Source organism: Betta splendens, chromosome 5, assembly GCF_900634795.4.
Source record: "Betta splendens chromosome 5, fBetSpl5.4, whole genome shotgun sequence".
In the NCBI taxonomy this organism is placed as follows: Eukaryota; Metazoa; Chordata; class Actinopteri; order Anabantiformes; family Osphronemidae; genus Betta; species Betta splendens.
Genome location: NC_040885.2, coordinates 2,881,466 through 2,898,177, shown reverse-complemented (window position 1 = coordinate 2,898,177; position 16,712 = coordinate 2,881,466). Strand labels below are relative to the sequence as shown.

At 39.2% G+C, this 16,712-nt stretch overlaps 1 protein-coding gene across 1 annotated transcript in view; it reads left to right on the top strand.

Moving 5' to 3' along the window:
• Positions 1-8,286, top strand: part of cntn3b (contactin 3b) — a 44,469-nt gene extending 36,183 nt beyond the window's left edge. Inside the window, 6 exon segments of the mRNA XM_029150683.3 lie at positions 363-472; positions 2,616-2,802; positions 3,957-4,069; positions 4,161-4,326; positions 4,874-4,941; positions 4,944-8,286. Coding sequence (XP_029006516.1) covers positions 363-472; positions 2,616-2,802; positions 3,957-4,069; positions 4,161-4,326; positions 4,874-4,941; positions 4,944-5,114 — 815 coding nt within the window. The 3' untranslated portion in view covers positions 5,115-8,286.
• Positions 8,287-16,712: the final 8,426 nt, after the last annotated feature.

Sequence of the window (16,712 nt, the reverse complement as noted above, 5' to 3'; positions counted from 1 at the left end):
GCACAGCTATGACTTTGAACCCTAATGATGAAATGCACCCCCCCCCCCCACACACACTGCTGTTATTTTTGTCCTCTTGCAAGCTGGGAATGACAACATGATATTAGTTACCATGCTGGTAGATTACAGTAAATCCTAGAAGACCCTTACCACACCGTGCTGTCAGGGAGGTATCCCGTTAATTGAATTCGCCGGGCAGATAGTCTTTCCCGATGTCAGTCACAGAAGCCATTAAAAGAGAGCATGGGAAATAGGTTTTCAGTGAAACTGCAGGTCTCCTCTGAGCGTTTCGTCTTATTGCTATTAGTGTGTGTGATGGTTGATGAGTCTCTGGGATTCTCACCAGCGCTGTATTTCTGCAGTCCCCACAGTGGCTCCTAAGAGGGTTAGGGCTAGAAGTGTGTCTGCAGCGCAAATTGAAGTGATCTGGGAAGCTCTCCCCGCCATCCCTGAAAGAGTGCTTGGATACGAGGTACGTTATGACTCACTGCAAGATTATTGTGTTTTTTTTCTTTCCCCAAGTAACATGATAAGCTTTTCCCTGCGGCTTGTTTATCATCTCACAACCATCCTCTCATTGTTCTTTAAATTAGTTTTCCCCTTTTTTACAGTACTTACATTACTTTACCATATCTCCTCATGTATAGCAGCACAGATTTCGTTAAGCACAGTAATATCATGAATTGACCTTTGTGGCACCAGCAGAAAACCCATGAGAGGGAAATAAAATCTCCCATCCCTCATGTCCAATCTGTCACCTCTGGCCCTCAGTTGTTGCCATTTCGTTGGACACTTTGTCCTTTCATAGCAAAGTGCATTCCTCTAAACACAGCTTGGTCTGCACATACAGTATTCATGACAACTTACGTTTGAATTTTGATGTATTGTTATTATTATTTTAAATATATGAATTTGTACTTGTAAGATAATAATTTGTAGCTGTCTTTGTTTGTTTAAATCTTACCTTTGTGACTCATAACCCGACACTTCTCAACAACTGTTATTATTACTATATATTAAGCAAATACCTGGCTTAAAGTTGCATCATAAATGATCTCGTCCAGTGGTATTATATTTTTCGGTTGGAAGAACCGCAGCTTGCAATGATCTGAATTATTAATTGTCTGATTCCATCGTCGTAACAGATTAATACTTCATTGATCCAGTTTTATTTAGAAGATGCATTTGTACCATGACTTGGAGATTGTGTGGCGTTGTCCTGGATTTTTTCCATAAAAAAAAAAAAAAAAAATCCCCTCTTCAATGGGGTACCACGGGCAGTGTTGCTCTTGGTGTCTCGTAGCAATAAACTGGAGACAGTTCCAAAATGCTTCATAGTGCCATAACACAGCAAGCAGATGGTCAGCCACTGGCCACTGTCGGCTGTCGAGAAGCGTCTGTCAGGCTAGCTTTTGCAGTGTTTCCCACACCATTGGCATTAGCTGGACCCCGTTGGCAGCCTCTCAGCCCATTCAGCATCCTGAATCAGAGGCAGTCCATCTCTGTAGGGAGACCACACAGACTGACTCCTCGTATAATCAAATCACAGCAAAAAAAGGAAAAGAGAGAAAGGATTTGATGAAATCAAGCACATTCAAATGCGGCAACATTTTCACAACAACGTGGTCGTTCCGACTAAACCGGCTTAGGCGAGTACCATATAACAGAATGCTGCCCTTGTTGATACTTTATGGAGAGCTAAACGGTTACCTCTCAAATGGACACGTGTGCAGTGAGTCTTTTCCGCACAGACTTGTGGCTACCAATTATGTTGGTATAATAAGATTGCAGCTTTTACCTTCTTCCATGCTTTGATTTTTTTTTTTTACTATCAATTCATCTTCTTTTCCTTTTCTTCATTTTAATTGCAGTGCAAATAATGATCCAAAGCAGCACAGTAAGGCTTTTTTACATTGAAGTCTTTGTACAATAAGCTTTTTTTGTTATGGATTCTATGGCTATACTGTACAAATGCCGCTGGTATACAGAACTTTGAATTTCTCTTGTCCAAAACAACAACACTCACACGTAACCGCTGCTCTAGACATCACTGTGATCTGTATAATGCACAGCTTTAATTCACACAGCCATTTATGGGAGGTGGAATAATATCTTCAAGGTCAGGCCTCACATTTCAACTTCATTACTTAATGCTTTGTGTCACTTAATACCTAACACATAAATATTGAAGATGACCCAAAGCAGGCGGCAAATTAGTTTGCTTTATCAAATATCACTTCACCTGTGGCATTAATTGGTGAATAATAGCCTGAAGGAAAAAACACTGCAGCTGGTTTTGCATAGTAGTAAACTATGTTTTGTGTAGGAGGTGGTGATTCTTGAATATAGATAAAGGATTTAAGTAAGATTTATACATATCCTCTTTTCTACTCTGCCGGTTTGTTTCTCGTGGGTCACTTGTACACCATTGCACTTTAGATGCACTTACGCTTCTTTAACATGACTGGGGTGATTGAGAGGACACAACATCAATATAATGATATATTATTCATTACTTCCTCCTTTTTAGTAATACAAGCAGCATTTTAGTTTCCGTAATGAAATAGAAATTTCAATAATACGGTAAAATGGGCCAATGTTTTCCTCCCTAACAGGTCGTGTATTGGGAGGACGACACCAAGCCTGACACCATTGGGAAAGTGCGTATTTCTGGAAACTACACGCTTGTTAACATCACAGGGCTGAGAGCGAACACAGTGTACTACCTCTCTGTGGCTGCTTTCAACACAGCTGGCCCCGGGCCACAGTCAGCACCCATCAACACCACCACAAGGAAACCACGTGAGTCTGCTCCCTTTAGGCACTGAAATAATTCCTAAATGGTCTTTAAATTATACTACCTGCATATGGGAAGATGCTATATGTCGTCAACGTGATGTTCATACCGTTTCATCGGCTTTGATAGTCGTCCTTATAAAATATCTCCTGACGAAAGAGGTTTTCAATCAACTTGCAAAAATACTGTGCTGCACAAGCTAGATTCTGTAACTTACCTGATTTGAAGCCTGTAGCATGCTTATAACACCAGGTGCTAATTAACTACATCAAATCCTGTACATCATTTGTATGTTGATACCGCAAATGAATTTTATACTCTTTATAATCTGTCTTTGTATTTTTTTAACTGCTATAATATTTCATTGCCATATTTTCTACCATTATGTTTGAATAAATCTGGATTTGAACACTCACATTATTTCCAGAATAACATTCAATACAGTTAAACATACATTTTAATTCTTTGAGAGATTGTACAGTACTTGTGTATTGAGTTTGAGTGCATCAGCCCACACTGTACCAGGAACATAGGTTTCTTTGTCCACATCTGCTTTTAGTAGCTGCTAACTGCTGCCATACGGTGCCTGACTCTCCAAATTTATTTTGGGAAATTGTGCGAATTCTATGGCAGCCTTAAACCAATCAAGTGGAGAACCTGTCTTCACAGCTTCTACACTCACAGCATTTAGTAAAATGTGTGAAAACACAACCAAACAGAGAGAAGCTGCAAATAGTTCTTTAAGTGATGGAGAAAGCAGGTTTGCAGTGTTTCTACAGAATATTTGCTTCTGTTCTGGTACGGTTCTCTATTTAAGGCTTCTTACTTTGTCATACTTTATTTTGAAGAGTTGTGTGCAATGGGCAATCGATGTAGGTGTTTTCTTCATTAACTTGAGCTTCATCAGTTCACGTGCTTTCTGGAGTTTTAGAGTGTTGAGCCTCAGGGCCAACGTGCTGTAGGACTCGCTTCTTCTTAATTAGTGGAGGTGCTCTACCCCAGCTTCAATTTGTTATTCAGAGTGCCTTTTTTAATTGAACACCAGTTTTGCAAGTGTTATTCTTCAAACCTGAAACCAGTAAAAATTGTGTACAGATGTGTACAATGGGAGAGAATTGTGCATATTGTTTAGGGTGAATTCATCTAATTTTTTTTCTAGCTCCAGATCGGGCTCCACTCAACATAAAATGGACCATGATTGGCTCTACGCTGACATTGCACTGGGATCCTGTATCAGCCTTGGATTCAGAGTCGAAGGTCACTGGATATTTAGTAGGTCCCGTTATATTGCCAATCCTTATCTTCAGACTCGGCTGTGATTTTTTCACACTTGCTAATTGTCTGTCCCCCTGCCCTGATTTAGGTGCTTCTAAAGAGACAGCGCTACAATGATCTCAACACGCTGTTGACCAATAAAACCACTGTGGAGCTCAGCGTCTCGTCCAATGACAACTATCTCATTCAAGTCAAGGCCATAAGCGAGGGCGGTGAAGGCATGGGCAGCGAACCCATCCATATTCACAAATTAAGTAAGTTTAATGTCAGTTTGTTTTTTTCCCACCTCTCACTACAGTACTTACTTTGCGACCACTGATCAAGTGTAAACGTAAATTAAATCATTTAGAGAGCACCTTTGATTTGGTTTCACTGCATCCTTTTCCAGCCACGTGTAATAGACTTATTTCTCGTGTGAGAAACGTAACCTTTTTAGAAATGCGTGCACGGTGTCATCCATCTCTGCCATTGGGTTATTATTCCTTGTTGACTGGCTGCACAGCACTGCTGCATATAAAGCAGTTGTGTGTGCTGCCATCCTGCCTCAGCGCAAAATTGTTAGGTGGCTCAGTTTGCTGCTCTCCTCTTTGATGCGATACGAACTTTATCTTCTTGGGGTACTTAAATAGTCTCTCCTGTTGAAAGCCAGTAATAACGTAGATATGGAGGAATTCACAGTTGGCTCTTGATTTATGATGACTTGTCAGAAATTTAGATGATAGCACTGCGGGGTTCAGTTTTTTTCTTCCTTTGCGGGTAATTCTTGTACTTGACGAGCTGCTCTGCTGGTTTTGGTTGCAGGCATGGGAGCGCGGGGCTCAGGAGCAAGCTGCCTTAGCCCATTGTACGTCGTTGCAGTCCTCATCAGTCCACTGCTCTCCTTATTCTGGTGATGTCTAATCAGAACCTATGGAGTGCCCCCCCTCCCCCCACCATCACCCCGCTGTCCTATGTTAACCCTCCACTGGACTGGCACAAAGCCTGGGCTTCAGTGACAGGTTTGGAAAAGGTCAGAGAGGACTGGACAGCACCCAAGTCTTAAAGGGACCACCGCACCTCCTTGGAAGGACCAGATAGAGACAAGACAAGAGTGAAATTTCTGTGCATGATATCTTTGGTTTTTTCAGTGTCAAATTATAATGTCTACATGATTTAACTTCTTAGTATCTGTTGAGATGCTAATGCCTTAAAACCCATTTCACAGATAGAGTTCATACCAAAGTAGGTAAAAGTAGCCTGCTTGTTCTACGGCTTCTTTAAACCTATTTATACCAAGATTCTTCTCAAGTTGAACGTCTCAATTTTGTTTATTGGATAAAAGTAATTCTACAGCCTAAACTAAAGCAATTCTATATTTAGTAACAAGTTTATAGCTTAGGTTGTTTTTTTTCGCTATTGCCAAAAGAAACATTCATTGTAAGACTAAAAGTTTCCCTATGCTTTGTCAAGTATATGAAAGATGCATAGCAAATTGATCAACTGTGCCTCAAACCCATTTAACTCTGCATACAGACATAATATTAAATCTGTTTGAGAGCCACGGGCTCCTGAGCTTTAGGCTGCTCGACAGAGCTCTACAGATAGATCTTGGCATTTCGCTCTCCATCTCATGCCTCCTCTAAATAATAAATGCCTATCAAACTCCACATTCGCAGTCCAGCGAAAGAGCCGGTATTGCAGAGGACAGAGATGTGTGGTGTATGTCAAACAGATCCCCTGTGTACTGTTCCTCCTCTCGATTTAGACAACCTGTGTTCTAGATATGTATATCACGTTATAGAATATGTACCATCTACTGTACACCCCACATGGCCCGCCGGCCCGGCGAACAATGGACTACAGGAGAACTGTGCCTTCACACTTGAGCTTTTTTTTTCTCTTTTCCAATAGCTTAGGAAAACAGTTCATGTTGCAGAGGAGGCATTGTTGGCTTTGTTTCTGAAGAAATTAGCGACAAAGGACAGGAGGCTCAGAATGTAGAGGGAATCCATTATGGGAAAGGTTATGTTGATAAAATTTTCATTGAGACAAATACACCAGAGAACCTAAAACAAAAAAAGGCTTGAAAGCTTTAGGAAAGCCACAATGGATTGAGATGTATAGTGGAAGTGTTGGTGCCAATATTTACGGTCTGTGGTAAAACAAATGTATGACTTTGTCTATGGCATAATTTATGGGCTATTAAAGCAAGGGAATAATTGAAGCCAATGCTGAGGTGAAGGAGTCCTAACTGGAAACACGTTGGTGTCTTCTTACCCCAACCCCAAGCATCATACACCAACTCAACAGTGATAAAAGAACATTGCTACTCTTCTGAGGGACACACTTTTCACGCCCCTTTATCATGTGGATGAGTCTGTCAAAAGCCACTCGAGTAGGAGTTGAGGTGTGATTACTGGGATCCTGACAATGTTCATGTGGATGTGGATGTGGATGGATGCCGGCAACGGAACCGCTACACATTACTGTGCCTTTACTGAAAACGTGGCTGTGCACGGTCATTAACTCCGAAGCTGTCGTCATCTGTATTTTGCACTCTCTATCCCCAAATCCCACACTAAAGGCGAGTGAAAGCACAAGGTGACTGGATGTCCTCACTTAGCTGTCTGAACAGGTGTGCAGACCCCAGAGGCCTCATAAAAAGTCCAAACAGCTGACATAATCAGGCTGTCCTATCTGTTCCTTGACGGGTTTCATAAAGCTCCTTTGCTCGTTGATTAGACTGCAGCAGCCCAGTCAATGGGATATTGATTTCCCTGCCCCATTATTACAGCTGTCACAATTCAGCTGTTTGATGGACTGATGGCCGTGTTCTTATTGCACTCATTCTGTTGTTACACTCACTGATGTTCCAGATGCCCTACTTCACTCCCTGTCAGACACCTTTAAAATCATTCTTTTTTTTCATGTTCTTGTGTTCTGCTTTGGTTTTTAGCAGATCCCTCAGCGTATCTGCTTAAGCTCAGTATTCAGTAATTCAGTGTTGGATTGTGATTTTTGAATAGGAGCGGTGACCTGAAATGAATTTGAGTTACATGTCCAGCACTAACACGGTTGGGCTGTCATGCTCCAGGAGTAGAACTACAGCATTTTCCGTCCAACCATGTAAACCCAATTACACCAGAATATGAAATGGTAACATAGCAAAATCATTGACATTTTGTGTAGTTGCATGTTTACAGTAGCTGGTTGGTTTAAAAGGAGTTCACATAATATCCCTGACTGTCACAACATTGCTTATTTTTGAGAAAACAAAATGCTAGAGAGATGCAAAATGGCGGGAGCTTACATTGCTAGCTTTGTATGTCTGTTCAAGTTTACGGCAGGTATTCTTTAGCAAGCAAAGCAAAGAATATTCCTCAATAGACACATTGTGAGATCTCAAACATCGTAAGAGTGGATTTGATGAATCAAATACATCCTGAAAAACAAAGTGTGTGACAGTAATGTTTATTAGGCTAGTTAGCTTAACAGCTTTAGCGCCTGGCATCTGTTCGGTGGAGTTGGTGGAATGAATCTGACCTTTTTCTTCTTTCTGGTGTGACTGGGTATTAAGGTTTGTGTGTGTGTGTGTGTGTGTGTGTGTGTGTGTGTGTGTGTGTGTGTGTGTGTGTGTGTGTGTGTGTGTGTGTGTGTGTGTGGAGAAATACTTGATCCAGGTGGTGTTACTATTTTGTTTAATATCCGAATACGATAACCTTACGACCACATTCATTTACAGTGCTTACGAGTGTGACAGTTTCTCAGAGCCTTTCTATTATTTACATAGTTGTGGTCGAGTTTCTTACAGTACCTCGCTCATGCTCATATGAAAAACACATGTTTTTGGCCTTTCGCTTTAATAAATAGTACAATCTAAAGAAAGTGAAGGAAGTGATTTGAATCACAGAACATCTGTTTATATCTACAAATTTCAGTTAGGATTATGTGGCTATTGTTGCTAGAATGGAGTGAACCTGGTACAGTGTAAATAGCTTGCATATATTTTTTAAACATGGTCATCAAAGACAACCTTATTGCTTTTATATAGTGTGTTCTCCGACCTTAATACTGGTGTATTAATCAATGATCTCTGTGAGATACTGACATATAGAAGCATTTTCATATTGAAAAGTAACTGTTTGTCTTGTATACTAAAATGTGCATGTTAATCATTGTTTGTGACTTTGTGTTGGATTTTTCTAAAACTATACTTAATAAAAATGTTTATTTCACTCAGTGTATTCTTACTGTACTCTATATTAAATAATGTTTAGAGTGCTATCATTTTTACATTATATTTTTGTGTGCATTTTCTTTGAATGACCAAATTGTCAGACAAACAGAAAACCTGAGGTGGTGAAGTAGAGTGTTTAGGGTTAGACACAGAAATAGAGATATGCAGTAGCTCTACAGTAATTGCAACTCCAATGCACAGATTGTTTTACAGTGAATCAAATCCAAGACAGTATGTGTGAATACATAAAAATTACAATACCAAAAAAAACCACACAATTTAAATGTACTATAATTTAACTACTAAAACATTTATACATTAGAGCTGTCGTTTTTCAGTCATCATCTTCATGATGGTCACAGGGGGCAATCACCTGTGTGAGAGGTGGGGTAAACTTTTGACAGGACCACATACAGTATACAGTATAGACAGCTGTCATAAGAGTAAATGAGATGTACTTTCTAGTTGTCTTATTATAAGGTGATCTCATGCCATCGCTTCATCAACATGAAGGTCGATAATTTGAGACACGAATTGCAGAAAGGCTGTGGGTGTGGGATTCACTCATCAATCCCCTTTCTAGTCAGTGAGATCTAAACAGGATTACTTTGTGCCACAGCAGTTTGTAGAGCAAAGGAGTGTTTCAGAATTTAATCACCTAATTCATCAAAGCACAGCTTTGCAACTGCCTTGTGCGCTGTGCATTTTACCCATCATTAGGCCCACACAGACATAGTATTTATGAAGAATAGATGTTTTGTTATGTCTGACCAGGAGACTTCTCTAAGTAACACAAACAGTGTGATTTGAGCTCATGTCAAAGAAGGTTGCTCATTTGCTTTCACCCCTTGTTTACCCCTTGGTTTGGTTGTTACAGTGTTTCTGAGGAAAAGCATCCATTATGCATGCAAACGATAGACACTGAACATCCTGTTGTAATGAAAAATATATGAAAGCTTTTCTTCATAGCATCACTGTTCACGCTTGTCTTTTCTAGAAGGATAGTGGCTTCACTTTGTCAAGTCATATTTAAAATACATAATGCACAAAAAGGCTACACATACTGTATTATGCTACACATTATGCTTGTTTGCTTTTAAGCCCTGAAAGATTTTTGTTAAACTATTTCAATTTCAACTGTTTTTCATTACAGCTGCACTGAACAACCTAAGGTCACTTGCTAGTGCTTCATGGAAAATCCCTGAAAATTATAATTAATAAAATCTGGTATTTTAACACAGGGCAATTTAAACATTTCAAAAGTTTCATTTTCCCATAAATTTGTAATTTTGCATGGAAGAGTCAAAAGAGTCTGACCTTCCTCCCAAACTGTAAAACAGATGATAGTTTTGAGTGCAATTGCATAAAAACAACTGGTTTTGACTCAAGCTGTAAAGACCACGACCACAATTTGCAAGCAAATCAGAGGGAATTCAACAATTAAGTTTAGCTATCATCAATAGATCCGCAGTAGTTATTGCATATACTGTGTTAAGTTAAAGACCCAGAAAACGTGGTGAAAGGTGTCTTAAATTAAGCTACCATGTTTATGAACGGACAGGAAAACTAAACAAGATGACCTCAGCTGTTTTTTTTTTAATCCGTTGTTTTTGTGCTTCACACGAAAAGGGGGGTGCTCATATGGAGTGCTTCTTACACTCGAGCTCCATGAAAAGCATGCAGCTGCCGTCCATAGAGAAACTGTGAAAACAGCAGTGAAACTCACAATTCTCACAATTCATCACGGCACCAGTGGTCAATGGATATTCACTGTCACTATTACAAACAAGATACAAACAAACAAAACACAGCACCAATTGTTTGTTTCAAAGAAAGGCTAAAATGCATTGATATACAGTAGACATATGAAGGCTACAGTGTGTTGTTTCCATTTTATTACCATTTTTCCCGAAACAATTTAAAAATAGTTAACATAAAGTAAATGTGGTTGGTATGTGACTTGATGTAAAAACAGGGAAAATACAGATCTGAGCTCTGATGTGTCCAGCTACATTTCCACAGTCCATCGTTTCCATGCCTGTAAGCTGTAGCTATAGGAATTACCACATTCTGACACAGTATACATCGCTTTGGTCAACCTGCTCTCAGAGCTCTGGCAGATGTACCTGTACAGTAATGACCCAAACTGAATCAGACATATTTAGCTCAGAGCAAAGAAATACATGTACAGTATTTTTAAAAAAGAGTAAAAGTAGTAAAGGAAGGTGAAGTCACCCTTTAACAGACTCAGTGTGGCAGTCTTCATCTTATTCTTAGCAAGGAACCGATTACATATTTACAACTGTTAAACATTTTTCTTATCAATGCCCTACTGTATACTAACATCTCCTTGTATTTGAATGAGTTATTTAGATGCCTAAGGGAAAGTAAATATTGTACCATACCATCAAACTCATCATGCTTCTAAACCTCTGTTTTAAGGATCAGGTCATTGTTACCAAAAAGCATGAAATGTCTCATATGTGTGCAACATTGAGCAGATTGTCAAATAAATAATGTAAATGACAAAATACAATGTGAAGAAAATCATATCATTTTATGACACGATATACAGAAGTTTTAGGAACAATGGTCATGTATTTGCCTGTCAATCTAACATTTTGAAGAAAAACAATTACATGAATTCACTGCTCAGGTCACATTCATTTGACTTTAAGTAGAGATTAAAGGTTCTGCCTCAGTGACTTTGCATATGCATTTTGTTCAGCAGCAGCACTCCGGCTCAGTTTTGTCCCCGGGCATTATAGATGCTCCATCAGTGTTCGCTAATTAGAAGGGCAACGTCTTTGTAGACACCAGGAGAAGGGACACACAAAGAAGGATTGGAAACTAATCACTGCAGCCCTATTAATGAAAGTGTTTATACCGTACGAGGCCAAAGAACAATGTAAGAAGGAGCGACCAGATGCAGGCGCCATCCGTCAGTGCTGATGCAAACAGCGCAGAGACACCAGCAGAGCAAAGCTTTTAGTGGCAATCCGTAACGTCAGCTCTAGTAAGGAAAGGAAAATTATCATTTCAAACAACATATAATTATTTAGACGTACCAGAAGCCTCAATTACTAATGTCTACTATTGTTCAAAATGAAAATCCAAAAATTAAATATAGTATAGGTATAATCTGAGCAGATCAGTGTGGCTAGACCTACAGATGTAGCGGTTGGACCACTCCTCGCTCCCTTTCCTTCCCTCTGGACCACTTCAGTGCCACCACTTTATTCCCTCCTTCTCCTTTTAGCCCGAAACTTCAGCTCCCACGATTCCACTGTTTCTCTTATTACAGTACTGTACAGTATGTGTTGTCCTGACCTTTCAGCATGTCCACGTACATACAGTTAGTGTTCATCTTGTGGCTGATGACACTGTGGTGACAAGCTCTTATTGGATTTTTGGAACCAATGTGAGTAAAGTAAATGCACTTTGCAAATGTTGGTGGGTGAAACTTTACTGAGCTGTGCTGCATTGTACTGTGTCAATAGGACACATGAATCAACTCATACAGAAGCAGGTGTAAAAGGGTGCCTAAAACCTTCAGTCATTGCCCCTGTAACCTCCCTCTTAACTGCTGAATCGTAGGCTGGGATTGGATACTAACGTTAGCCTCATTGTAGTTTGTGTGACTGTGCTGTTACATAGTGCTACAGTAACAACATACTTATTTGCCTTCAATATACTGTAATAGAGAGTGAATCATTGTCAGCACATGTGCTGTCAGAACTATACAGCCTCCACCATGTTGCACAGTCAGCAAAGTGCATTTTGGAAAGTCGCCACCTCGTGATAGAGACAGTTTGACAAAAGGTGGCATTTGGGCTAAATTAAATGCAGATTTCATGCTATTGTTTATAATGGATTGGTTCACAAAACTGGCAGTAGGCCACTTATCGGGCCCTTTCCCTCACACATACTGTACCTCAGTTAATCACTCACATCTGCCCCTCAGGATCTTGTAATAGCTGAAGAGAGCACCATGAGAACGCGGTGCACGGACCTTTCTAATACTGACATGGTGGGATGCAGCCATACTCTATATTCTACCACTTTACAAATTGTTCTGGCTGAGCAAATGTCATGGAATAATGCAGAATGTATAACTACTATATAGTACACAAAGAGAGGAATAGAAGAAAATGTGAAAGAATGTAATCGAAATTGATGTTGACCTTGATCTCTCACTGTTTATTAATTCACATATACTATTGTTTTTCCCATACAGTACATCTATAGACTAACCACAAATATATCTTCTTACTGTAATTATTTTCTACCAATGCCGTTTTCAGATTAACATTTAAGAGGGAATTCAACTTTCTTCACTGTTGTGAAAGTGAAGTGCTCTACACATTTATCTGCCTAGTAACTCACTTATTACCATGCAAACCATACTGTTTGTATGGTTATATAAGCAATGAGCTAATGTGCAGCTAGTTCAATCAAAAATTATTTAATAATTGCTTTGGAATCCAGTCAGACAGTGAATTCAGTACAATCTACAATCACTTTAGTTTTCACTTCACTACAGGTTACTTGCAAGTGATTTGGAGACTATTGGCCTCCATCCACATTTTAGTTACTGTTCAAAATTGCAAAAAAAATAAATCGAACTCTTTAATGCAACATTAGGTAGGAACAGAAGTTGAAGTGTGTAACCACAAGATTGAAAGATCTTAAAAGCGAAAAAAGATGTTACCAAAGACACAAACTACATTAGGACATTCTTGTCTCCATTGGGGTCAAGGGTGACTTGGACTGGAATTCTGGGTTGCACAGGGTGGGGGCTCAACCATCTCAATCAGCTACTGCTCAACCCGCTACTGCTTCTTATTGAGCTTTGGAAAATAAACTCAGACCTCCTTCCAGGAGGCAGCTGGTCAGAAGTGGCGGTGCAGGAGACAGTGGCCGTGAGCTGGCAGCTTCTCTTTGTGACTTTACATCAACAGAGACACACAGGGCCTCTGTTGAGAAGTAGGACATAGCTTATTGTGTTTACAACCACAGCTTGCACAGCGCTAGTATAGCAAATAGATTACTGAAAACCAAAAGCAGACCAAATCGTTTCAAATCATTATTGATTGTAAAAAACTGTCCGTGCTACAGTATAGCCTGGTTTTCTTCCAGTGGGAAAATTGTGAGTCTGGTTTGAAACTAGAAGACTTCCACTTGAAATCCCAGACCAGCAGGTAAATCACAGCAAGAAAAGTGAATGAGGAATGTTTTTCCTCCTTCACTGACTACCATCAAACCACCCCTTCATGTGGGCACTCAACCCATGTTTGCCTTTGTGACCATGTTCTGTTGCCAACAGCAAAAGCTCTGTGACTATGCTGGGCCCCTCCCAACTGTGGCTGTGACGAAGTGGGTGGGAGGCATGACATCCATCACAGCAAAGATAAGGAGAAACATTTTAGGAAAACACAGATAGAATATGGCTCTAAATGCTGTTTAATTTAGTTTTTTTTTTCAAAGGATGGCCCAGATATGATAAAAACACATTTACCTTGTGACCAGTCATGACTTGGATGTAAAGGGATTAAAAAGCCTCTGTGGCCTTGAATTTGTAAAAGTGTGGCAACCTTAGGAAATAGTAGAAACTATGTATGTTAATGCAATAATCCTACAGTAATTAATTTTATGCTCTAAATCTGTAATTTCATTCAGCTTGAAGATAAAATCCAAATCTCACCACATGTGCCTCCAGAATCTACTGTACTGTACAGTATGTGTTGTCCTGACCTTTCAGCATGTCCCCGTACATACAGTTAGTGTTCATCTTGTGGTTGATGACACCGTGGTGACAAACATGGCGGTTTACAAAACTGCCCTTACTTCATGTTATAACAGCACTTGCATGCATTCACATCACAAAACGATCTATGACACTCAACAGCGGTTGTATATTGAACATGGATCTAACTTGTTGGTGCCTGATATTTTAAAAATGTTCTATTGTTCTACAGGATACAGTGCCTGTGTTTTACAAATGGACACTTTCCACAAACAAATTGAACAAATAGATTGTGTGAATGTCACAAATGCTCACATTAGTGTAATTGAGAGAGCTTGGTGCATGTGACCTTGAACAGGTGTACTTACACTATGGTAATATATTATGTAAAAGGTGCTCCTTCCCCTTGAAAATGCTATTAACAAATACATCACATTACTCATGTCATATTTTCTTTCTGAAATCACCTTTGAAGCTACTTGTGACCCACCTACTGTGCGTTGCTTGTTATTGACCTTTTACTGTGCTGACATCAGCACAACATAGAATAAATTAAGCACCAGTGTTTAGATAATGACAGATTCTTAACCTGTGGCCGTTTTACACTGAGAATAACGGTGGCGAAATTGTGTACAGAAAACAGCATGCTTCACTTTTCTATGCTTTGCCTTTAAAAAGTCACAGAAATAATTCACTTCAAAGTTTTTGTCTGTTATCTTTACTGTAAGGTGCCAGAAATAAATGTGGTCATGATTGGATGTTGACTCTTGACAGAGGACAAGATGCAGACTGTGTAATGTCAGTGATGTCTGTTTGACCCCTGAGTGCCACACCACCTTAATTTATTCAAAACCTTGCTCATATCATGTTCTGTCTGCTTTTACATTGTGCGTCTTTTGGGGGCATAGAGTAGGTTGAATAGGTGTCTGTGCTTCAGATACTGTCACTTTCATCAATTCTTCATTTTGCACACAGGAAAAACAAATCCTGTTACTTTGATTGTCCATATAACAAATGCAATGCTTCCATACAGTATAGTACAGTATATGTTTCTTTGAAGAGTGCGTGTATAAAGATATTGGATGGTAAACAGTTGTATCAGCTATGAAGGTTTTTTGAGAATGTATTAGCATATAATAGTACTTTTTGTGGGTTAGAGAATTTATTTATTCTTTAATATAATGAATACCTTTAACAACTTCACAGCGTGTGACAAGTGCTGAAGCTATAATCACTATGATCAGAAACACTGTTTGGTATCTGATATGTGACAAATGTAAGTCTTGAAGATCAGTCCTCTTACAGTATGTGTTCATTTATACTATCATAGAGACACGTCAACCATCTGCACATGATATCAGCAAAAAGGTAAAACGCAAATGTAGTTTCAATACAGCAGCTGAAGTTCACTGTTATTTTCCTAATCCTGTTTTTCTTAACTGGTCTAATTGAATTTCAGGGATTCTTCCTTGATCAGGATTTACATCGCTAGTTTTATTGCAAAACCGGCATATTATACCTCCAACATGCACCTTGGTGATCAAGACAGTGATCGATGATTATTTTCATTCTTTATAAATGTGACTATATAATAAGGATTTCTTTTGTTAAAAAGTTATAAAACTATTATGTTAAAGCTCAAGTAATAAACATAATAATACATCTTCCACTGGATCCAAGCAATAAAGTCCTGAGAGTGAGTTATAGACACCCTAGACACTATATACTTTTTGTATAAAAGTCTTTTGTCTGAAGGTTTTACAACAAAAAGCTGCTTGTTGTTGTTTTACTATGGTGTAATGGCTTCAAATCTTTCATTAAAAGAAATCTAATTATTATAGGATCAACAAAATCTTCACTGTAATAAAGTAATTATAGATTCTTAGCTTGGTGACATTGTTTGACCTGTTAAATCCCTTCATCCATTTATTTATTAAAACTTTTATGAATCACAGTTACTTGAGTTTTCTTTTCTTTCGCCAAGTCACCAGCCCAATTAAAAGCTAAGCCAGTGCCAACAGCCCAGGATTCAGCCAACTACACTTATTACCACCTCTACCTACACCTGATTCCATACATGTAATCATATAGTCCATCTTAAAAAACAAGAAAAGTCTACTTTTTCATTTGGGTTTTATTGGATAGCTGAGTTTTCTTTCAGAAGTCCTTCAGGTTTAGTTGAGAATTGTTTACAGGTGAGGAAAAACGGCACTTCTTTTGTGCTGAATTTGACTCAATTCAAGTGGTGGCAGAAGAACCACTTGACACCACTTATTCTGTACTGCAGTAATATTTACAGTATGCTTCTACTGTATGTACACAGTAGGTCCAGGGCACAGCAGGGACTGAATACTGGATCTCAGTGCGACTCAGCAGGTCACAGAGCTGATCACGCCATTGTACAATATATTGCTCGGTAGTTATGGATCCACCGGTAAACATCAGAGAGCCACTAAAATTATAAAAGATCTTAACTGCAGTGGAAGCACTTATTCTGATTATTATAAATGCCTAATATATATTGCTACTGTATCGATTGAGTTTTTGAGGTTTTCTTGCTGACTTTATCGACAGCAGAGCTGAGACCACAGGTCTGCAGACGCTGCCCCGTCTTGTGTGGCGATGCCATGGCCTCTGATCCTATCACATATAGATTTGTGGTTTTTCGTCACAACAAT